We start from the raw sequence: 23407 nt of genomic DNA on the forward strand, positions 1-23407 counted from the left end.
GTGATCTTGGTCTAATCATGTACGGCAATTTTTTAAATTTTGCGTACCATGTATCCCAACACCTTGGGAGTTATCTAGATCCTTTAGGGCATCTACAATGTGGACGCTTAGCTATGCGCGCTAGGATTTTTCTCCCGGCCGATCAGAAGTTGTTAGGTACGGTCTTGGTAGATGGGCGCTTATCTGCAGGAGCCGCCGCAAAAGACGATTCCCTCGATTTTGTCTTGAAGCATGAAAAATGTATCACGTAGGTTAGGGAAATAGGTGGCTGATATGGAGGCGAGCGATTGGAGCTCCTAGCCTCTTGCACGGATGCCATGATTGATCTATAATTTTTCTCCCGCTTAAGCGTCTATACAAGCGGCCCGATTGGACATGCCCTTACTACTCCCTTTGTATCACGAAAACTTAATGTTATGGACATGCCCGCAATCAAACTTTGAAATATCTCACTATGTATGTCATTTATATTTTTAAATTAAAAAATCGAAAATCATATCTATACATTGTGTCAATAAGCACTTAGAGGATCTATATGTTTTCTTGGTTTTATAGTTATATATGCCAATACAAATAGTGGTCAAAATCACATCTTAAAAGACATGTCAATGTCCAGGTTCTACAAATTGGTTTTTGAGCACACATGGATGACTAGTGTCACCATCTTGGTGCTCGAGAGCATGACTTTTGTGCATGATTGATGGTAAGTTACTTAAAGTATAATGTTGATACCAAATACTCCCTCCGTTCCATAAAACATGTCCTAATTTATCTATATTTAGGTGTGGCATTGTAAGTTTTTCTTGTTTCGTGAGATAAAGGGAGTAGAATATATACCAAAAAAAGGTGTCCCTGTAAAGAAAAAAACATATGAAATATAATTTGAGAGAATGCCTTTTGAAAAAGACTTAAAGTGCAAGACAATATATTGTCTAAAGACTTTTTTTTTAGATGTATTGTCTAAAGACTTGGAGCAACGGAGAGTGGGATTTGGAGAGAGCCTCCTAGTAGAGATCTAAACTGCAAATGACTTGCGGAAAGGGCGTAAAGTACAAGTAGATGTCTTCTGCGTAGAGGAAACGTAATAATTGTCATTACGTTTTCATTTTAAAGTGATAGCAGTTTTTTTTTCTTTTATTTTTCTGGTGTCAGGATCGTATGTACCGCACCGTTTTACGCACGTCTTCTTCTTTTTATTTTCATCAACCACACCAACGAAGCCGAGCGGCATCGGCGAACGAAAAAGACGAGGCAGCGAGCGGCGGATTCGCTCGCGTCCCCATCGGCGAAGATCCCGGCCGGCACCGGCGGACGGCGGCATCGTCTGCCAGTGGGTTTGCCGCCGGCACTCACCGGGTTCGATTCGCCGCCGCGGTCGGCGGCTGGCCTCTGATTTGGGGCGGCGAAGGCGCCTCGATTCGGTGCGGTTGCAGGCCGATTCGGCCCGATTGCAACGGCTGTCGTGCAGCGGCGGCCGCGCGAGGGAGCGGCGCGGTGACGTGCAGCGGCGGCCTGATTGCGACGGCGGGCTGCTCTCGGCGTCGTCCACGTGCACTCGCGTGGGGTGGGGATCGGGCGCCGGATTGGAGGTGAGGGCACTTCCCCGCTCTCTGCCTCGCCTCTTGGTTTCTGACGCGCGGCTCGGTGTGGGTTTGGGACGGGGGTTCCTGCGGCGGCGCGTGTACCGTACGGTGAACTCGTCCAGGAACGGATTTCTGTAGATGATCGGTACCTCGTCGTAGCGCTGCCTGCTTACCTTCGTTATCTTGCGTGTTTAGGCCAAGTCGCGTTTACGGTTGCTGGTAACTAATTTAGGAAGCAGTTAGCACTGATTTACAAGGGTAGATTGCAGAACTGGGTCGTAATCATTGCAGCACTGATTCGTCATCATGTTTTTGTTCGTAATCGAGCTCATTTGCAACTTCCCAGTGGTAGTCACGAGTTATCAGGACTCACGGTCAAGAGGTTAAGACAGTAGCTGCTACTGCCAGAGTCTCATCGTGGAGTAGGTTCTCTAAAACAAAGAGTCTCAGCGTCGGTGGAGCGAGATATAATGCGATTTACTAGTTAGTCAGTGCGAAATATAGTGATGGTAATATGCTACATTGTGTAATTATTGTTGAATCCATATGGTAGCTTGCCAAGAAAACTTGCGCTGTTATGACTTTGCCAAGAGATCAGATAGTTCAAGCTGGAAGTTTGACTATACTCCTGTTAACTTTTTAAATGGGGATTAATAAAATAATAAGCATAAGCCTGTGAGTTGCACCTCAAATATCTGATGTACCCTTTGACCGGTGTCAAACAAATGCTTTTCTTCCTAGGATATTATGTTGTAACTGAAATATCCATGGTGTACTTTGACCGGTAGCAAACGCGTGTTGACTTGTCTTCCCGTCACACGTGAGAGGGATGTTGATGCGTATAAGTGTATAAGTTCACATTTACTCATGTGTATGTTACTTAAACTGGTAGCTTGTATCCTAATGTGATATAGCATGTTCTCTCAGATTAGATTGAGTGGTAAGTTGTGTCTTGCCAAAATCTTCCTTGTGTTATTTGCATTATTTGTATTTGTTGCTTCTATGAAAATTTGCCTGGTGTGTGTATTGTTAATTGTCAAGTGGTGGATATATGCTAGTTTCTATTGGCTGCATTTGATAATTCACAGCTGACCCTTTCAATATGCTATTATTTGCAGTAACCTACGGAGTTCTGTGGGGGCAATTTCCCATCGCTTGTGTAACATTATCTCTACAGGTATATGGCCTGACTTTGGCATTTCATGGGAGGTTTTGAAGATGATGAACCACCGTCAAAGCGCGCAAGAGCATCCTCAGTAGAGCCAGCAAGTTTGTCAGTCACTTCCTGTTATTCGAAATCCGCTAATCCTTTGGGAGGTGCAATGGCTAGACCTTGGACTTCCCAAGGGAAAGAAGTTATGATTGGTTCTAAAGGTATTATTAAGAGGGACGAATTTGTGAGGGTAATCACAAAAGCTCTGTATACTCTTGGATATGAAAAAAGTGGAGCTGTTCTTGAGGAAGAATCAGGTATAACACTGCATTCCCAATCAGTGAATCTTTTCAGAAAGCAGGTGCTTGATGGAAATTGGGACAATGCAGTAGTTACCTTGAACACGCTTGGTCTGGATGAAAACACTGTGAAATCTGCTGCATTTTTGCTGTTGGAGCAGAAATTCTTTGAACTCTTGAGAAATGACAATCTCATGGGTGCTATAAAGATGCTACGGAGTGAAATCTCCCCCCTTGGTGTTAACAGAAAAAGAGTTCATGAAATGTCAAGTTGCATAATTTCTTCTTCGCGAGTGCTTGTTTTTTCAAAGCTTGGAATTGAATGTTCTAACTCACGGTTCAAGCTCCTAGAGGAATTGCAAAAGGTGCTTCCCCCTACTGTTATGGTACCTGAGAGGAGGTTGGAGGATTTAGTTGAACAGGCACTTACTGTACAACGTGAAGCCTGTTATCTCCATAATTCTATTGATGGTTTGTCACTATATATGGATCATCACTGTGCGAAGGATCAAATACCATCTCGAGCACTACAGGTAATTGCTCATGCTGATGCTCTGTTTAATTGCTTGCATTATTACATCTTTAACTATTTGAATAGTGTTTAGTTCAAGGTTGCATACTTGCTGGATGCCTGGATTGGTTATGCACCAACATAAGCAGTAGTGGCCAATGTTCTGTTCTTTTTTGACCACTCATGTCGTTATGTATCCTGCTGGTTCATCGCTTGGAGATTATTTGATGTCTCATTAGAAGTCTTTTTTCTATCTCATCTTAACCAAAGAAGCAAAAGTACAATTTACTTGTTGCTATATATGCATATAGGAAGGTTTGATGCAACTCTCATAACATATAAACATCTCTACAGCCCCACTCCTCTTATCCTTCCTCCCCCCTTCTGTCTTGGCATTTTAAAAAACGTTGACCAACGGGGGAATGATCCCTCCTTTGGCTATACGCTGTTAGGTAATATGAGACTCTCCCCGCGGATGGACGCTAGGATGATATCCTGGTTTAAAGTTCGCCCCTCCCAGCGAAATTAGCGAGATGGGGATTCGAACCCAGGTGGGCTGGCTGCGCACTCGCTAGCCTTGCCACTGAGCTAGGACTTAGTTCTCGTCTTGGCATTTTAATATTTTTGCAATATATATTTAGGTTGGAAACAGTAAAGAACAGATTCGGATTAGCATAGAGGAATTATTGGAGTTATTGTTTTTATATGAGGGAAAGAGGGATGTGAGTGGCGCAAATTTTCTATTCACGAAAACAACCTATCAGCTGAGCTCAAGCTCTCCTGATGTGCCTGTCATTCCTAGGGTAAAGCAGTAAATTCCTAAATTTAATAACTGAAACTATGCAATGTTATGGTCTGGGTTGAATGATGACACACTGCTAGATGCATATCTTACCACCTGTACTAATGCACAAAAAGCAAAATTATTGCAGATATTGTGTGCACACAGTGACGAAGTATGGTTTCTCCAATTTTCAAACAACGGGAAGTATTTAGCATCGGCGTCAAATGATAAATCTGCGATCATATGGAAGGTATGCTTCTGGCTTTTGATATTTTTCATGGTGTTAAGTGGACTTGTCCTCATTTACTTGGAAGCTGCACAATCTCATCCACTTTTTTTCTCCCCATGCTCCGCAATGTCTGAAATTTGACATATATAATATTTTTCTATTTGTGCAGAAGAAAATCAGAATAAAGGATTGCAATCTTTAGTTCTTTATTACATTATTATAGTTTCGTCAGGGCCTAATTGAGATTTGTACCACGTTGGCTTTAGTACAGTTAGATTTGATTAATACTAGTCAGGTTTGCTCCATGCTCATGTGCCATGGCCATCTGGTTTCAGTTCTCCACAACCCTGGAGTTTTGCCTTTATGCATGTGGTGAATGTTTAGCTTATCTAAAAGGTGTTCCAATTCTTTTGTGGTCATGGACTTAATATTGCCCCCTATTCGAAAATTTCATAACTCTGTAAAATTTCCACCGAGATTCGTATGAACATAAACTTGATTTTTTGTTTTCCTCTTGCTTATATGTACTTTAGAACACATACTTGTGCGTTAACTGACGATGATGATGAAGGTTACATTTTTTTACTATCATGTTGTTTGTTGATGCAATGCAAATCATTCTTCTGCTTGCTTGGAGTAACATGTGTATTCATTTCCTAGGTCGATGAAAGTGGCGAACTATTGCTGAAGCACGTATTGACTGGTCATGAGAGACCAGTGATGATGGTTGCATGGAGCCCTGACGACTGCCAGCTTCTCACATGTGGAATGGAAGAAGCCATCCGGCGCTGGGATGTTGAATCTGGCAAATGCATTCATGTTTATGAAAAGCCTAGCCTTGGTCCGACGTCATGTGGTTGGTTTCCAGATGGAAAGCAAATATTGTGTGGCTTAAGTGATCAAAGTCTTTGCTTGTGGGATTTAGATGGTAAACAAGCAGATTGCTGGAAAGGGCAGAGGATATCAAAAACATCTGATTTTGCTGTAGCAAAAGATGGCAAACTTATAATAACCATCAATAGTGATTGCACAATTCTTTTATTGAATAGGGACACAAAACAGGAGAGGCTGGTTGAAGAGGATTGTACAATCACTTCATTTTCTCTTTCAGAAGATGGTGATTTCTTGCTTGTAAATCTTATAACTGAGAAGATTCATTTGTGGAACATAAGGAGTGACCCCATTCTAGTTAAACAGTACACTGGCCATAAGCGCAGCCGGTTTGTCATAAGGTCATGCTTCGGTGGATTTGAGCAGAGCTTTATTGCTAGTGGAAGTGAAGATTCAAAGGTATGATGTATTGACTGTGGATGCACTTAAATTATGTTGTTCAGGCCAGTTCTATTATTTCTTAACTGGCATATAAATGCGGAATTCTAGGATCTATTGTCATTGACTCTGTAGCACATTTGCATGTGCACTGCTATCTTCCAAGTCAATATTACTGGAGAACCTGTAGACTATATTGGAACAGCTCTGAACACATAAGCCTATTTAACTCTATCTAACAAAACATGACAAGATCTACATATTCTGTGATGTCTCTTACGTTGTTTCAAACTTGCAAATGGCACTTCAAAATCTGTCTCTGTCCCGCATATTTTAATTACTATGCACTTCTTTATCTAGGTATTTTCCACCAACTTATGTTCAGAATAATGTGCAGTTAATGTTTTTGTCACATGCCTAGTGATGTTCAAAGCATGCTGGATAGAGTTAAGTTTTCATTTGAATATGCATTACAATGTTTGGATCATTTTTTTGCTTTTACAAACGGGTGTATATAGTTAAGTGGAAAACAACAATCTCCAGTGGTTTGCTCAGTTCGACTACTCAGTGTCGTGCATTTTTCCTTAATTGTCAGGTCTATATATGGCACAGAGCTAGTGGAGATGTTATCGAGACCCTCTCTGGCCACGCCGGGGCGGTCAACTGTGTAAGCTGGAACCCTACAAATCCACATATGCTCGCATCTGCAAGCGATGATCACACCATTCGCATATGGGGGTTGAAGAAAGCCAGCACAAAGCATAGGGACCATGGCAGCAGTACTAATGGGACCCAAGTGAATGGTAGCGCCAACGGCAACGGTTTCGTTCAGCAGTGCAACGGGAGCCGCAGCAAATGATCGTAGCTCCTTTGGTAGCCCATGCAATGCTGTGCTTTCCTTCCTCAGGAAGAACACCGTAGTTTAAGCAAAGCTGCAGCACAGGTGTAGCCGTGTAGGGGGAGTGCAAAACCTGCTTGGTTTCCGGCGACATCAACTGTCACATTTATTTCTCAATTCAAGATGGATAGAATTCATAGTATTTGCTCCGTGTCTAATAGATTTTTCTTTGCTCTACTTTTTCTTATGGCTGCGGTATTGTTCTTGCTGTGAGTGTGTTTCATATTTTTCCTGGTTGCCTCCGTGCCATGTCAATACGAAATGAACAGAAATACCCCCACCCAAAATATCGTTGAATATAATTTTGTAGTCAAAATCAGAATTTGTAAAGTTTGACCAAGTATACTAAAAAAATATTAACATTTATATGCAGCACCCTGATTGGTGGTGTTGATATTGTTTCTATATAGTTAGTTAAACTTTACACAATTTGACTGATAACCAGACTTTATGCAACATGTTTCATGAAGAAGGGGAGTATGGAACCACGTAACTTAGAGCATCTCCAGCTGTTGGGGCTCCCTAGGCCGAAATCCGACGCTAGCGCTGAATGGATGTAAAGTTTGGCTGGGGAGGTCTTTTTCCTAGCGGCGAGCCTAGGATAGATGGAAATTTTGGACAAATAACGGCGAATTCAGACAAAACAAGGCAAAATTCGTTTAAACATAGACGAAATTTAAAGATATTTAACATATATAGGCGAGTTCGTACATATATACATATATAGGCTGAATTCGTAATATATTTGAATTTGGCCACATGGAAACAAAAACTAAATTTAATAACAGCGATCTACATGCCGAAATGGCGTAGAAGGCCGTGTAGTTGCCCTCGTCGTCATCATCGCTCGAGTTGCCAGCGTGCAGGAGCCTCCCCTCCCATTGGTGGAGAGAGCGACGGCCAAAACCCTTGTTCGCCGCGTCGTCGCCGAAGTTCGCCATTGTTCGCTCGTGAGATTGGGGAGAGAGGTGGTGAGAACAGGTAGACGGCGTGGTGAATGCGGCTAGACGCGATAGTTGCGCGATAAATAGAGGGCGACGCGCGTGAAACCGAGGTGCCGGCATTAACTCGCCACGTGGAAGCTATGCGTCCGGTGAAGACTGACCGGCGGCAGGCTTTTAAAGCGCGCGGAAGACGATCCGATGAGGACGATAATTGGCCTTTCTCGCCGACAAGTCGGGGCCACCAGTCGCGCGGGAAGTTTTCTCGGTGTTTCCCGCGCTTCCGTTTCCTCCGGACTCCCCGGACGCTCCCCGGGGGGCCGGGGATGACCTAGGCTCCCCGGATGGATGAAAGCGAATCCCGACGAAAACGAGGATTCGAAAAGCGACTGAGCCGTTTTCGCCTATCCAGATGAAACAAAGGCGTCCTGAGGGCCTTTCCGGGGAGACGGCTCAAGATGCTCTTAGGTACATCTTTGCGAAACACGAAAGATGTGTATCAATTTGTTGGAGCAATTTAGGAAAACCTCCAACAAATGAGATTGTGGACTTCATTTGGCTGTAACTTAGGACATCTTCGTGAAGCACGGAAAATGTGCATCAATTGGTTGGAGCAATTTAGGAAAACCTCCAACAAACGAGATAGCGGACTTTTTCTGACATGTGACTTCATTTGATAGCACGTGAAGTCTTTTTTTGGTCCAGTGGAGACTCATAAGACCCATCTGTTTGGTTGCATATGAGCCCAGTTTTAGCCTCACCTATTGTCCATGTGGTGACCCTACTCTCATCTAACCATCGTCGGCGACTTACCACTCTCACAGTTTCAGCGTCAACTGTTGTCCACGTGGTGATCTTACATCTCGCCTCTCGCCGACGACTTACCACAACCAGCCTCACGCGTCGTCCACAAAATCAGACACAAGGCCTGCCACGACGGTGCACGGAAAGGCCATGCCATCGTGCCCGATGATGGCCACAATGGTTTCATTGCCTACTTGAAAGACACGGCTGAATACGACACACCGAAGCTTCTGACATGGCACAACAAGATCGTTGACGACATTGCCTAGACAACGCGCGTCCACGAGGATGCTGCTAATACTAGGGAAAACACTGGCATTGATTACCATTATTATCCCACCACCACTACTAATACCACTCTGGTGAGTCATTGAGAGATACATTTGGGAGCCACATCTTCCGTCTTTGAGAGATAAGGCTAGAAGACCTACACAACACGCCTCCACAGGGTATTGAAGGGAGCCATATGGCTTCACCTATGCAGTTGTTGTATCATCAAGTTGGTGGGGCCCAACATGGGCCCACTAAATATCAAATAAGCTTAGCAGCGAGGAGCCCAAGATTGATACGACACGTCGAGGTGGCGCACTTCTTCCCACCGAGCATACTGTATTATTAGGGTTAGACCATGTTTGTGGAGCCATCGTTGGCCTAAAATCGTAGGAGCAAATGAATTTGCAACAAAGGACCCTAAAACACATTCAGTGGCGAAGCTTGGGCCGTTTCCATGGGGGGGGGGGGGGCAAATGGGCCACATTTCATAGGTACGACACTGGCCACATCATCCCGTAGAGCTATCTTGTAGAGAAAAATCCCGTAAGTGTAGCGGTTCTCATGTTTTAGACAAAAATGTTGGTGGGGCAAATGGGCCAAATTTCATAGCTACGCCACTGGCCACATCATCCCGTAGAGCTATCTTGTAGAGAAAAATTCGCTGGCTCAGTCTTTCGGAGGTGCTCATAGGGGTAGGGGTGTGCGTGCGTACGTTCATATGGATGAGTGTATGCGCGTGTATGTGAGTATCTGCGTTTGTACTGTGTTTCTCAAAAAAAAAAAGATATAACCGTTGTGTACGCCCCTTAGCGTCCTACAAAATTCCTGCCAACCAAAAATGACCAAAAGGCAGACCTTGGAAAATTCTGTTTGTGCACTTCCTTCGATAGCACTTTCGCGTCCTGGGGAAGGCCCAATACGCGTACTTGCTTATTAGGCTTGGTAGACGGGCCAGGAAGCCCAGGCCCATATTCTGGAAGCAACCTTCCTAGGGTTTCTCTTCTTGTAGTCCCCCAAAGCGCCAGCTTCCTCCCCACTTCCCCCACTCCCCACCACAACACCGCCGCCGCCGCAGGAGCAGACGCGAGAAAGGAGATCTTGCGAGGAGGCGACCGACCATGAGGGCCAAGGTAACCTCCCAGTTCCCGCACCCTGATCCCAAGATACTCACCCAGTTCGTCGCCGGGATCCATGCTCTACTTAGTTTTGTGTTTGTTCTTTCGTCCGTTCTTGGTCCGGGGCTGTGATTAGAAGAGAGAGGCTCGAGTGGCTTGAATCCATGGGGAATCCTAGCGAGCCGGCAGATCTCGCCGTTCGCGCTTGCGCACCCCGTCGCTACCGCGGCGGCGACGTGACGAGCAGCTCTTGGCTGTATGGGATTTGGGAACGCGAGGTGCCGCCGCACGGTTCTTGCGGCGGTGGCGGCGGTGGTGGCGATGATGATGATCTTTGTCTCTTGCGACCATAGTTCGGTCGGTCAGATCGAACGATGGATCGTGTGTGCTTGGTATCTCGTGTTCCCTTGCTCCCAACCAGTGCTCGCGTTGCTCGTCGTTGTGCTGCCGCCGCGGCCGTGGGTGGTTCTGCGCTCGCGTGTACGTGCGTTGGTCGTCGTATTGTTGGGGTTTCCCTGCCACGGTGACGGTTTCTATAACAAATACACTTGATATGAGCCCTTGGGTTGCTTAACTAGCATTTTGATGCAACACGCTGTTGATCTTGCGTTCTGTTTTAGTGCTAGATCTGTCAGTTCTTTATGCTTTACATACTGTTTCACAAATGAGTATTTCTTCTCTGGCGATCCTTGTATTAAGATTAGTTAAGTTACCTGGTTTCAGATCGTCATATGCTGTATTATCTAGATTCTCATTAGAACATGTTTTAGACAAGCTACCCGTGTTTGATATTGAACATTTCTTTTGGCCAAGTATTGAGTAATTTGTAAATTCCCATTTCTAACTGTGATGTAGATAAACTGTATTGGGCAATTGATAATCTGCCATGCTGAATTATATCATGTATAGTTGTAGCATATGCATGTTTCAGTCTTGTGCAAGCTCATTTCTAAGTAGGGCCACTGTTTTTTTGTTTACTTCTTATTTGCCCTAATTTGTTAACTACTTGGATGTTCCAGTCTTGTACAAAACCTCTTGCATTGTAGGGCCACTAATTTATTTGTTGTTTCTTCTGTTTACTTCTTCTGACTTGCTCTACTTCGTTTACTACTTGTAAGTTGCAAACCCTATGCAAGTTCACTGAGTTGCTCAATGTTTATTTTGCAAACAAAGTGCCTTGCCTGCCCAGTATTCTGCTGGATCATAATTTCTGTTTGTTACATTGTTGTTTCTTTAGGTGTCCTACTTTCTTACGCGTTGTTTCTGTTAGTTTAGATATGCTGCTTTGTTCTCCTGTTTCATCAGATATCCATTCTAACTTGTTAATCTTGTGATGATTCAGTGGAAGAAGAAGCGCATGAGGAGGCTGAAGAGGAAGCGCCGAAAGATGAGGCAGCGATCTAAGTAGGCTGATGGGAGGTGGTGACGCCATGTTGCAGCTAGCTATCCATGTCTTTGGCTTGATATAGTTACTTGGCATGGTGCCATTGTTCATCTGTCAAATTGTCTAATTCAGAAACCTGCACTAAAGTAGGCCTGTTATCGTTGCTATTAGTTCTGTCTGGAGTTTTGTCATCAGGACCAATCAGCCGCCGTATGAACTCTGTGGTGTCTTGTCTTTTATTTGCTGCTTATAAGTCAGCCATCAAGTATTTCCTATGTTGGTTTGCGTCTTCCTTTCCTTGTGCGTTACTATTTGAATGATCTGACTGTTGAAGTGCTGATCACTTATGTGTGGCCCCTGCTGAAGTCCTGATCACTTATGCGTGTCTTAAGTTGTTCACAGTCATTTTCCTAATAGGATGCTATAATTGCTTAATTATACACTGCCTCGTCTGCATATTAATTTGGATCTTGTTCTGTCCTTCACTTTGGCTTTTGTGACTTTAGTCTGGTGTTGAGCAAGACATCTCTGTACTTCTGTTGTTCCTCTAGCAACAAAACGGCAAAATTGGATTTGAAGATTATCTTTTATTGTAACTCATCTGTTTCACAATTCCACTAAGGCATTTAGTTCAGATGTCCAAACGAATATAGGGTGCTAAATGCGGCATTTGATTTTGATTTGCTAGGCTGGCATCCATTGCGTCTGCTAATGTAGTAGAAAATATAGAATCATAATTCTTGGTGGATAGTGTTGGTATTCGAAATCAGTTTTGCTTTGCCGGTGAGACGACAAAACTGTGTGCCGAATTTACATTGCAGCATCTCATAACTGCATTCAACAAGGGCGCGTTTTGGTAGCCTTGGTGAGTTATGCGTCTCACTGAGATCATACGAGTACTAGAAATGTTGTTTTGTAGCTCGTGAAGTTATTTTCTGCACTTGATAGTGAAGACATACCCTGTTGATGACAATATGGTGATCTTATCTCACGTATCATGAACGCCACATCGGTGATCACGAAGCCAAACACCACGATGGCTCTGCCGTTCATGACGTCGACTTACACCAGCATGACATGGCTGGTCACAACTCATAAGCATCACCACATCGCCTTACGCCACCATGACACCGCTGGTCATAACTCACAAGCATCACCACGTCGTCGAATACCACCATGACACTGCCGGTCACAAGCATCACCACATCGCTGATGACATCACCGAACACCATCATGATACCGTCGGTCACGCCGGTCACAAGCATCACCGCGTTGCTGACGACATCGCCGAACACCACTATGACACCACCGGTGACAAACATCACCACGAAGATGAACATCGCCTTGCTACCACCATTCACGCTGGTCAAAGCAACGTCGCCGACTAGTGGCGGTGCCAGTGCATAAATAATGGGTGTATAAAGTACACTAAAGTCACAGTTTTACTCATATTTCTCTTAATTTATTTAATGCATATTGAACTGGACATAGATATACAAGCCTTTGCCAAAAATAATGGGTGTACAATTGTACACCCATGTACTCATGTGCCTTCGCCCATGTCGCTGACCACAAAGCCTAACGCCATGCCGCCACCACCATGGATTATCACCTCTCACTTTTCACATATCATCACCACGTCGTTATCCGTAAAGATGACAAGTGAGAAGTTGAGCCAGAGTACTCCAAAATATACTTACACATATGTAAAAATTACAATATACGAGCTAGCTATTTATCTACCCGTCTATGTCCACCGAAACAAAAACCTTTCACCACGAGAGTCATGCGGAATGGTGAGGTGAACCTATTTCTCAAAGCAAATTTCAAACGGTTAAGCGTGTGCAACGAATTTGTCCAAATTCACTCAAAACTTTATACACGAAATTTATGATTTACGACCGACGATACTCGAAACCGATTGTCGAAATTGATTCATATCATCGTCGACACACATCGTTTTCATATACAACTTATTTTTATTCGAAGTATGGTTGTATTGATTTAAAGAGAGGGTGTGTGTGGAGTAGTTTAAGGCAAAGTGAGCGGAAGCTAGTCTAAGTAGGACGATCGAGCGCATGAGTGAAAACAATGGGATATACACGTTGGTAAAACACTACTTTAAAAACCGTGTGATAAAATAACGCGGATGAACCCAGGAAACCAAACGAGTCAAAAACTACACCCCATGCGAGCCGAGGGCCCATATTGACTATCATGAGATCTTTTCTTGTAAGCGGTAGACTCATACCAAACATGCCCCAAGTTTCTGAATTCACAGGGAACATAGGATAAACATATATGTCGGTGGTACGATTTTGGCTTTTAATATATTTGATTTGACTTTTGACCGAAATTTATGTACCCAAATACATCTGTATTCGGACCACAGCAACTAGCAATACGATTTGGATTCGTGATTTGTATTCAAGGAAACACACATGTCTTGGCGGCTACTCAAGCTCGCAGCCATCCAGGACCCGACAGACTAGTCGTGGACCGTTGGATCGCACGGGACCGTCCAGATCGACTCGTCCGAGAAGAACTTCAAAGCCCCACGCCGCGCTGGTCCGCTCCACGCGCGCACTCCCCGTCTCCTTCGCCTCCTCCGTGTGCCGGCGGCCCTACCTCGTCGGCGTGTTCACCGGCTGTGCCCGCCCTTCTCCGATCAAGGTAACGTCTCTACCCCGAGCGGTTTCAACTAGCGATTCCCTGCCGTGCCGGCGCTAGCTAGAACTCGACGCATCTTTCTGAACCTGACTGTCAGACAGAGCGTGGCGGCCGTCGTCTGCTGGCTCCGAACCTGCTCCCCGGCGCAAGGCTCCTGCCGCGGCTGCCCTGCTTGCGAGCCGCCGCCGTCAGGTACGCATTCTAGTTTCTACGCCCTATTCGGCTATTCCCCTCTTCGGGTAGCTGGTTAGTGTCGCCGCGCCTGTTCTCGATTCTCGTAGATTGTTTTTTCGAGACTAGATAGGGCCAGTCGGTTGATTTCGTGTCTGTACCTGTAGGTTTTTGGATTTATGCTATCTATAATGCCACCGATTTCGCTTTGAGCCGAGGCGGGATTGTCTGTACTGTGGGGTACTGATCGCTGATCTCAATTTTGCTTTGCTGCTGCTAGTGCAAGGTGCTAGTAACTCTTTCGGTTATATGTATGCTCGAACTTTCAGAGTTTCAGTTGCTTCTCTAGTCCGCAATGCTAGACCTTCTATCTCGAGCAAGTATCCTGCCTTGTTTTTTTTTTGAGGGAGGGAACAAGTATCCTACCTTCTACTTTGAAGATAAAAAACATACCAGTACAAATGTCATGTGGCTCCCATGAATTCGTGCATTCGAGTCTGTCTCTACGTCTGGGTTATTAGATCATTCATCTGAATTGTATTGCTTGACGTCAGATTGAGAATGCTCTTTAATCAATCACTTACCTAATGAGCTCATGAATTTGTTATTTCTCAGTCCAACTAAATTTAATTACTACCTATGATCCAAATCTAGTTGTCGCAGGTTTAGTGAACCTAGAAAGATTCAGGCAACATTTAGCCTAAAATCTGCGACAATTAATTTGGATTGGAGCGAAATTTAAGGACACCTTATATTTTGGGAAAAAGGAAGTACCGACTTTTCTTTTAGCCGAGGCGGGATTGTCTGTACTGTAGGGTACTGGACGCTGATCTCAAGTTCGCTGGTGCTGCTCTTAGTATATGATGCTATTTCTTTTGGTTATAAGATGCTAATTCTTTCAGTTATAAGTATGTTTGTTCTTCCAGTTGCTTATCTAGTCCGCAATGCTAGAAACCTTCAAATTTCGAGCAAGTATTTGTCTTCTACATTGTAGATAAAAAAACATACAAGTACAAATGCCTTGGGGGTCCCATGAATTTGTACATTTGAGTCCATTTGTGTGTTTGGTTATTAGTTCATTCATTTATTTGAATTACTTAACATCGGTTTGTATATGCTGTTTAATCAATTACGTAATGAGCAAGCCTTTCATGAGTTTGTTATTTCCCAGTCCCAATTAAATTTAAACTAAATGAAGGTGAACTAACAGGCCTACCCTTTGACACCTTGTTTTGTTCGCTGATCAGGAAAATGTCATCGAATCCCGAAGGAGGCAAGAGCAGGTCTCGGACAAAGCTTCTGATTGATATTCAAAATGCTGTCCAGAAGCGTTGGGAGGAGCACAGAGTATTTGAGGCCGAGCCTGGGATCAAACCTCCAGGCCCTGGCGAAAAATTCTTTGGCAGTTTTCCCTACCCGTACATGAATGGCTTGCTGCATTTGGGCCATGCATTCTCATTGTCCAAGCTTGAGTTCGGTGCCGCGTACCACAGACTTCGTGGCTCCAATGTCCTTTTGCCGTTTGCTTTCCACTGTACTGGGATGCCCATAAAGGCCTCGGCGGACAAGCTTGCTCGAGAGATTGAACAATATGGAAATCCTCCGGTATTCCCTGCAGCGGAGGACAATTCAAGTGCTGAAGTGGTAGATGATTGCCAGGTTGCTGTCGTTCCAGATAAGTTTAAGAGCAAGAAAAGTAAGGCTGCCGCAAAATCTGGTGTGCAGAAGTTCCAGTGGGAGATCATGAAGAGCTTTAACCTGTCAGATGAAGAAATTGCCAGATTTCAGGATCCTTATCACTGGATGACTTACTTCCCTCGGTTGGCGAAGGACCATCTCAAGGATTTTGGGCTGGGTTGTGATTGGAGGCGTTCTTTCGTAACCACTGACATGAACCCCTTTTATGATGCTTTTGTCCGATGGCAGATGACGAAGTTGAAGAAACTGGGCAAGATTGTCAAGGATATGAGGTACACGATCTACTCTCCATTGGATGGCCAACCTTGTGCTGACCATGATAGGGCAACAGGTGAAGGTGTGCAGCCACAGGAGTATGTGTTGATTAAAATGGAGGTTCTCTCACCTTTCCCTCCCAAGTTGAAGGTCTTGGAAGGGAGGCAAGTCTATTTGGCAGCAGCTACATTGAGACCTGAGACGATGTATGGGCAGACAAATTGTTGGGTATTGCCTGATGGAAACTATGGGGCGTTTGAGATTAATGACACTGAAGTCTTCATTATGACAGCAAGGGCTGCTCTTAATCTTGCGTATCAGCATCTATCTAGAGTCCCAGAAAAGCCAACCTGCTTAGCTGAACTGTCTGGCAGTGATCTGATCGGTCTGCGATTAAGATCTCCTCTAGCTTTCAGCGAAACCATATATGCGTTGCCCATGCTCACTATCTTAACTGATAAAGGCACTGGCATCGTGACTAGCGTTCCAAGTGATTCACCAGATGACTTCATGGCACTGCAAGATTTAGTCACTAAGCCTGCTTTGAGAGCAAAGTATGGAGTTAAGGATGAGTGGGTTCTTCCCTTCAAAGTCATTCCAATAATCAACATTCCTGAATTTGGAGATAACTCTGCTGAGAAGGTGTGCTCAGATCTTAAGATTAAGAGCCAGAATGACAAGGAGAAGCTCGCCGAAGCAAAAAGAATGACGTACCTGAAAGGATTTACTGATGGGACAATGATTGTTGGGGAGTTCAGTGGCAGAAAAGTTCAGGAAGCAAAGCCACTGATAAGGAAAAAACTATTGGAGGAAGCCACTGCAGTTTTGTACAGTGAGCCTGAGAAGAAAGTAATGTCAAGGTCGGGCGACGAGTGCGTGGTTGCGCTCACAGATCAGTGGTACATTACTTATGGTGAAGATGGGTGGAAGCAGAAGGCAATCCAGTGTTTGCACAATATGAATACTTTCTCAGGAGAAACTCGTAATGGTTTTGAGCACACGTTGGGCTGGCTCAATCAATGGGCATGCTCACGTTCTTTTGGCCTAGGTACTCGTATTCCTTGGGATGAGCAGTTCCTTGTGGAATCTCTTTCAGATTCAACCCTGTACATGGCTTATTACACAATTGCACACTATCTGCAAAATGGCAACATGTATGGGAAGGAAGTATCATCCATTATGCCAGAACAAATGACAGATGAAGTCTGGGATTATGTGTTCTGTGGTGGTCCAGCACCCCTGAGCGACATCCCTTCTTCCCTCTTGTGCAAAATGAAGCTAGAATTCGAGTATTGGTATCCCTTGGATATTCGGGTATCTGGTAAGGATCTCATCCAGAACCATCTGACATTCAGCATTTACAACCATACAGCACTTCTTCCGGAGCACCATTGGCCTCGTGGCTTCCGTTGCAATGGGCATCTTATGCTTAACTCTGAGAAGATGTCCAAGTCCACTGGGAATTTTCTAACTCTTGAGCAGGCCATTGCTGAATACTCTTCTGACGCCACTAGGTTTGCCCTTGCTGATGCTGGTGATGGCATGGACGATGCGAACTTTGTCACTGAAACAGCAGAATCTGCTGTTTTGAGGCTTACAAAAGAACTCACATGGATGGAAGAGGTTATGGCCTCTGAATCTTCTCTAAGATCTGGGAAACCCTCTACTTTTGCTGACCTTGTGTTTGAGAATGAGATAAATATTGCTGTGAAAGAAACCGAGAAGAGCTATGATGCCTTCATGTTCAGAGATGCCCTCAAGTCCGGGTTCTATGACCTGCAGCTGGCTAGAGATGAGTACAGACTCTCCTGCAAAACAGGAGGAATGAACCGTGATCTCTTGAGGCGATTTATGGATGTCCAGACCAGGCTGATCACCCCCATCTGTCCACACTACGCTGAACATGTGCGAAAGCTCCTGAAGATGGATGGTTTTGCGATAAAAGCTGGGTGGCCAGTTGCAGGCACCATTGATTCTACTCTAAGATCTGCAAACAAATATTTACAGGACTCCATAGTTTTAATGAGGAAGCTGCTTCAGACGAGAGAATCTGGTTCCAAGAAACCCAAGAAGGGAGCTCTGCCTCCTCCATCAGAGAAAAACAAGCTGACCGTCGGTCTGATTTATGTAAATGAGCAGTATTATGGGTGGAAAGAGCAGTGCTTAAAGGTGCTCCTTTCAAATTTCGATAGCCAGGCATGTTGCTTTGCCCCTGATGAGGAGATTAACGAGGCATTGAGGAATTGCTTCATTGGACAGGAAGCAGACTTCAGACAAGTCCAAAAACAATGCATGCCTTTCATCAAGTTGAAGAAAGTTGAAACAAGGAACTTTGGTCCCCATGCTCTGAACTTGAAGCTTCCTTTTGGTGAAATCGACGTTCTTGAGAAAAATGTGGAACTGATCAAGAGACAGTTACGACTTGAGCACATAGAGATTCTGTCAGCTTCTGATGAAGCTGCTCTTGCCAAAGCTGGCAGCCATCTTTCTGTGCTGAACAAGACCCCACCATCCCCTGGTGAACCGGTCGCAATATTCATGAGCAGGCAGGAGTTTGAAGCCCAAAACTGATCTCAAGGTAAAGTATTAGCTTGCAGTAGAACACTGTTAGCAGGGATTACTTGATATATGCTTTTTTATTATCTGCAGTCATGTTGAAGTTGCATTAGATCTGAAAAAACAAAATACCCTGTAACAGGCAGTAGTGCTTTGCACAGCGGATGCTAGGTTAAACTGATGCTACAATATGTTTTTGGTCTTGTTTTCGTGTCATTTTTTATTTTCTCGAACTAATATATTAGAAGAAGACATTAGAGTACAAGGCCAAAGCCAAAACAGAAGAAGTAAAAAAGAGAACTGTACACAGCCAGCATACACTGGCCGAGCCACTGAACATCAGGGGGGCGAGCAGTGAGCACACACTAGTCTTGGAAAAATACTACTCCATCCGATCCATTATTAGTGTCGTGGTTTTAGGATCGGAGGAAGTATATCAGACATGTGCCAAATCCAAACATATTCAAGGATAGGTAGAGGCATATGTGAATTCTGGTTCAACCTATGCTGCTTAGTTGTATGTTTTGTCTATTTTGGTGTCTTGGGAGAATATAACACAACTAAACAGCACGTGCAATTTAGATTAGGACGAATGTAATAATTCTGTCTGTTTAAGTGATGTTTAACACAATTTTGATCTTGTTCTCCGTATACCAGGTCATAAGATGATGTCCTTGTTAGTTTTGAACACTTGTAACCTCACAGTGCACTTACTGTTTATGGACTTGCACATCATATTGAAATTTGTTCACAAGCAGTTTCTTTCACATTCAACTCATTCACCAGGAACTGGTATCATGTGAAATTGTGAAACACCTGGTATTGATTTATTTAGAATACGTCCTTGATACTCTTATTTTCTTGATAGCTTGTGATGCATCTTTTGTTGGCAGTATCAGAGAAGCTTCGTACTTATTTTTTGTCCGACGTCCTCTCACCTACTTTATTTTCACTGCATTATAATGATTCAGTAGGAGAAGCCTGTGAGGTGGCTGCAGAGGAAGCGTCGGCTTTGACGGTCCAGATATTTCCACCCAGCGCGTCTTTCACCATTCAGCTGTTCCATGGCTTTATGTACTTCAGTAGGCGATTGTATCATGTTTTTTGCGCTTCACAGTTCTGAGTTTAGAGAAGTCATCATTTCAGAACTGCGGCTGATCTTTGTATATACTAGGGGTTACTTGTGCTATATATGTAGGCTCATGTAGACTGAACTGTTTTAGTTGGATACAATTTTGATATACAGTAAATCGGATTGACTATATCTGTCTCGATGCAGTTTTGAATTCGTGCTTGAATTTTGCGTGAGCTGCACTGATCTAGAAGTAGCAGCTCTGTGCTCCAGCTTAAGGTACAGACTGGATTCATATCTAGTTATATTCATTCATCGATTAGGTAAACTGCAAATTGGTTGTATTCCAATTTAGCTTTAGTGTCTAAATATTTTTGGATGGATGCAAACATGGTTTTGGTTTTTTACATCTGAATGATATTCCCTCTATATGATGAACCCAAACTCAAATTTGACAAGATTAATTACAAATTTTAACATCTGATATAACACGGAGTAGTATCATTGTAGATGGCTATGGTACTTCTAATCAGTAATGTTAAACGTTTTCTTCGAATATTGTTCTTTCTTTTTGATCATGTGGGAATCGCTATAATTTTTGCGCCGGTGAGAGAAGTGTACGTAAAATGCAAAACTACACACATATTTTTTTGTTACCCTTGTCATCATCTAGGAGCATTCACCAACTCGAAGGATCCCTCCTTTGGCTATACATTGTCAGATATAGAAGATGAGACCTCTCAAATAATTTTCCACACAGATAGCAGTACGTTTAGTCGCAACGTTTCATGCGGTTCAAACCTAGGTGGCGAGCTCACCACCGTGAGCTCTAGCCATCTGCACAATTTTTTTTTAACCCTGTTGAAATTACTATCAGAAGTTTTTTTAAAAAAAAGAAAACTAGACCGACGGTGGGAGGAACTATTGTGGTATTTTTACAAAGAGAGTGGTGAGTGTCGATGTGCTAGCAAGCAACTCCCAAAATCTTGCTCCATCGAAAGTGTATTCAATTTTCTTTGGACAAACATTTCAGTTTTTTGAACTTAGAAAAACATTTCAGTTTATTTAGAACACCATCATTTCATTTTTTTTTTTCGTTATGGGCTAACGTTTCAGTTGATTTCTTCTATCGAGTAGGAGGCTCTGCGTGCTCCCGATCTAATTGTCTCGAGTCTCCACCACGTCTCTCTGATGGACGGCTCTGATCCACCCACCACCACCGGCCCCTCCGCCACAATCGCCGCCGCCGGCGACCGGCCTCCGGAGACCACCGGCTACGGCGTCGCTGAGCATACGGCCACGGAGCCCCACCCAGACCGGTGCGAGGCGCTGGCTACAGCTATCGCGGGGGTGTTAGGCGGCGCGCTAGAGGAGCACGAGGCGCGCGCCGCGGCCACCGCCCAGAGCCAGGGCGAGCTCGCCGCCGCCATCGACCGTCTCAACGGAGGTAGGTAATCACCTCCTGCGTCTTCTCCTACGCGGTCTACGCCCTGGCCTTAAATTTGCTTGCTCCCTGCTGCGGCCGTTCTGTGGGGGCTGGGCTCGCCTTCGCCTAGGGTTTTCGATGCGCTTTGTGGTTAGTTTGCTTTGAGGTGTCTCTCCTAGGTGATTTGATTGATTCATACTATACGGCATCTTTAGTGAACTAGGGACTAGCAGATTCTGCTTCTAGCTCTTGAATTTCGTAGCACAGTCTCCAGTGTAATATGGGTAATTGCATCCTGTTTATCGACATTTTGATGCTGGCTTAGGCTTGTTGTTTGAGAAGCATTCGTTGCGTATTTTTGCATCGATTCAAACTCGAGGCCATCCTGTTTGCTGTATAGACGCTCATGTAAGTATTTTAAGTGATAATGTAGAGTAAGATTTTAAGTGGCATGATTGACATTATCGATGCACTTGGGGAACCTAACGGTGTTAAGGATCAACTCCTTGTTTGTTTGTTTGTTTGTTATTGCAACCTTGCTAGAATAACTGATGTACCTTTCATTATATTACCTATGAGAGATTGCTTATTGGGTTTGAAGTACTGAGGCATACATGAACCTACCTTGAACCATGATGTGCAAAGAGATTTATATTAAAAAAATTGACAAACAGGAACTACCCCCTGTGGCATTTTAATTGAGAAAGAGCCCAGGCACACACCCTGCGGAACACATGGCTCGAGCACAGGTGACAGGCTTGGTGTACCTGGGCACTCACAACTAGCCAATTGGTTCATGCCCAGTTCCCTTTCAGCCAGGATACCTGTACTTCTGTTGTATTCGGATGCTCATTTAGTGGTTCACATTTTGCTGATTTGAACTTACTGTTGTTAATTTGGCCTCTGTACATTTTGCTGAATCTGAGTGACTGCCCGTGCTATCCTTTCTCTGCCCTCTGTCGAAAAACTATCTCGGAAATTTTATTAAATTTTTTTCACATCACATGTACGCTTGAATATACAGAAAAAGTTCTATTGGCTACTCCCTCCGCTTCAAAATAAGTGTTGCAACTTTTTCAGAATACAAGATGTATTTATAACTAAAATGCGTCTAGGTACATCCATAATTAGACAAAGTTGCAACACTTAATTTGGAATGGAGGTAGTACTATTTATGCATGTCGTCAATTCTATGCAATTTAAGCTTACTGATTTTTGCAGAACTAGACAAACTATTGGAGAATGCACCCTCCCCGGTAATAGCACAACATGCAGCAAGGATTTCCACTATCCGCAAGAGAGTTTTAGCACTAAACATGCTACTGAGGTCCATACAAAGGCGTATAGATAATATGGACCGAATGATATCTACTGGTGTTACAAGTGGTACTATTCACCATAATAAACATCAATTTCTGATTCTTTGTTTAATTGCCAGATAGATCTTATGAATTATCTTACTCACGTTGTGTTTGATTTGCAGATCATTCATCTCGTGTACAATTGCAAAACAAGAATTAAACTTGGATTGAGGTATATTACTAAGTCTATTATCATACCATTTTTTTTATCATCTCACTTAGTATGTGATAGTCATGATAGATAAAACTGAGTAAGCAACATTGCATAAAAGTATGTCGATACATTTCGGTAATCTGAATGTACTGCTGTAGTTATAGGCCTTCTGATATTTTTGACAGCAGATCAATGGTCAATCAGTCGAATAGTGCTGCAGATTTTAGCTGTTCAGTATAATGTTAGAAACAAAACAATTTCATGTCTGAAATATACATGTTCATCCAGCCTTAGTAGGTAATATAAGGTTTATACCGGTTACGTATGAAAACCCTTGTACGCCACAGTTGTATGAAAACCGGTCACATATTTTGCCTCCTCACACTAGTGCTATGAATTGCAGGATCTAGGATTGAAATTTCCATTTTGACATCCATTGCACACTATTTCTGTCTGCAGAGTTGCCATTCAATAGCAGTTGCGGCCCGACATCTTCACAAGAGGCTGTACATAATAGCGAAGAGTGATGATCGCAACTGCCCTCCAAATTCGCATCTGTTGTGACAGCATCACCGAATCGCTTAATTTTTTGGGTCATATAGTTGAAGTGGGAGTAGTTCTTCATTTGGAACAATCTATTCCCTGTAGTGTCGTGGACAGTGAAATGTACCGTTGTTCCATTTGTAATTCTGTACCATTTTCTCCTGAAGAATTTGTCTTGAAATGTACAACAATACATTGCACCTGCTAATATTATTTTGTTCCACGCTGGGTGAAAATTTGGGATAAATGTCACTACTT

At 43.7% G+C, this 23407-nt stretch overlaps 3 protein-coding genes and 1 long non-coding RNA gene across 4 annotated transcripts; all 4 read left to right on the plus strand.

The window, feature by feature from the left end:
- Positions 1 to 1519: 1519 nt before the first annotated feature.
- LOC124690509 (WD repeat-containing protein 26 homolog) lies at positions 1520 to 6903 on the plus strand. Its single transcript, XM_047223891.1, has 5 exons — positions 1520 to 1589; positions 2702 to 3568; positions 4479 to 4580; positions 5220 to 5849; positions 6424 to 6903. Exons 2-5 carry the CDS (start codon positions 2786 to 2788, stop codon positions 6685 to 6687), a joined length of 1779 nt encoding a protein of 592 aa, XP_047079847.1. The 5' UTR covers positions 1520 to 1589; positions 2702 to 2785; the 3' UTR covers positions 6688 to 6903.
- Positions 6904 to 9768: 2865 nt separating this feature from the next.
- On the plus strand, positions 9769 to 11535 carry LOC124683190. Its single transcript, XR_006996587.1, has 2 exons — positions 9769 to 9874; positions 11202 to 11535. It is a non-coding gene; the product is annotated as an uncharacterized LOC124683190 (long non-coding RNA).
- A 3800-nt stretch (positions 11536 to 15335) lies between these two features.
- LOC124683191 (leucine--tRNA ligase, cytoplasmic-like) lies at positions 15336 to 18608 on the plus strand. Its single transcript, XM_047217754.1, has one exon. The coding sequence runs from the start codon at positions 15336 to 15338 to the stop codon at positions 18606 to 18608; it is 3273 nt and encodes a 1090-aa protein (XP_047073710.1).
- A 2248-nt stretch (positions 18609 to 20856) lies between these two features.
- Positions 20857 to 23162, plus strand: LOC124655122. The gene is made up of 4 exons (XM_047194082.1): positions 20857 to 21112; positions 22313 to 22477; positions 22575 to 22624; positions 23066 to 23162. Exons 1-3 carry the CDS (start codon positions 20857 to 20859, stop codon positions 22610 to 22612), a joined length of 459 nt encoding a protein of 152 aa, XP_047050038.1. The 3' UTR covers positions 22613 to 22624; positions 23066 to 23162.
- The last annotated feature ends 245 nt before the right edge of the window (positions 23163 to 23407 follow it).

Source organism: Lolium rigidum, chromosome 1 (assembly GCF_022539505.1).
Source record: "Lolium rigidum isolate FL_2022 chromosome 1, APGP_CSIRO_Lrig_0.1, whole genome shotgun sequence".
NCBI classification, from domain to species: domain Eukaryota; kingdom Viridiplantae; phylum Streptophyta; class Magnoliopsida; order Poales; family Poaceae; genus Lolium; species Lolium rigidum.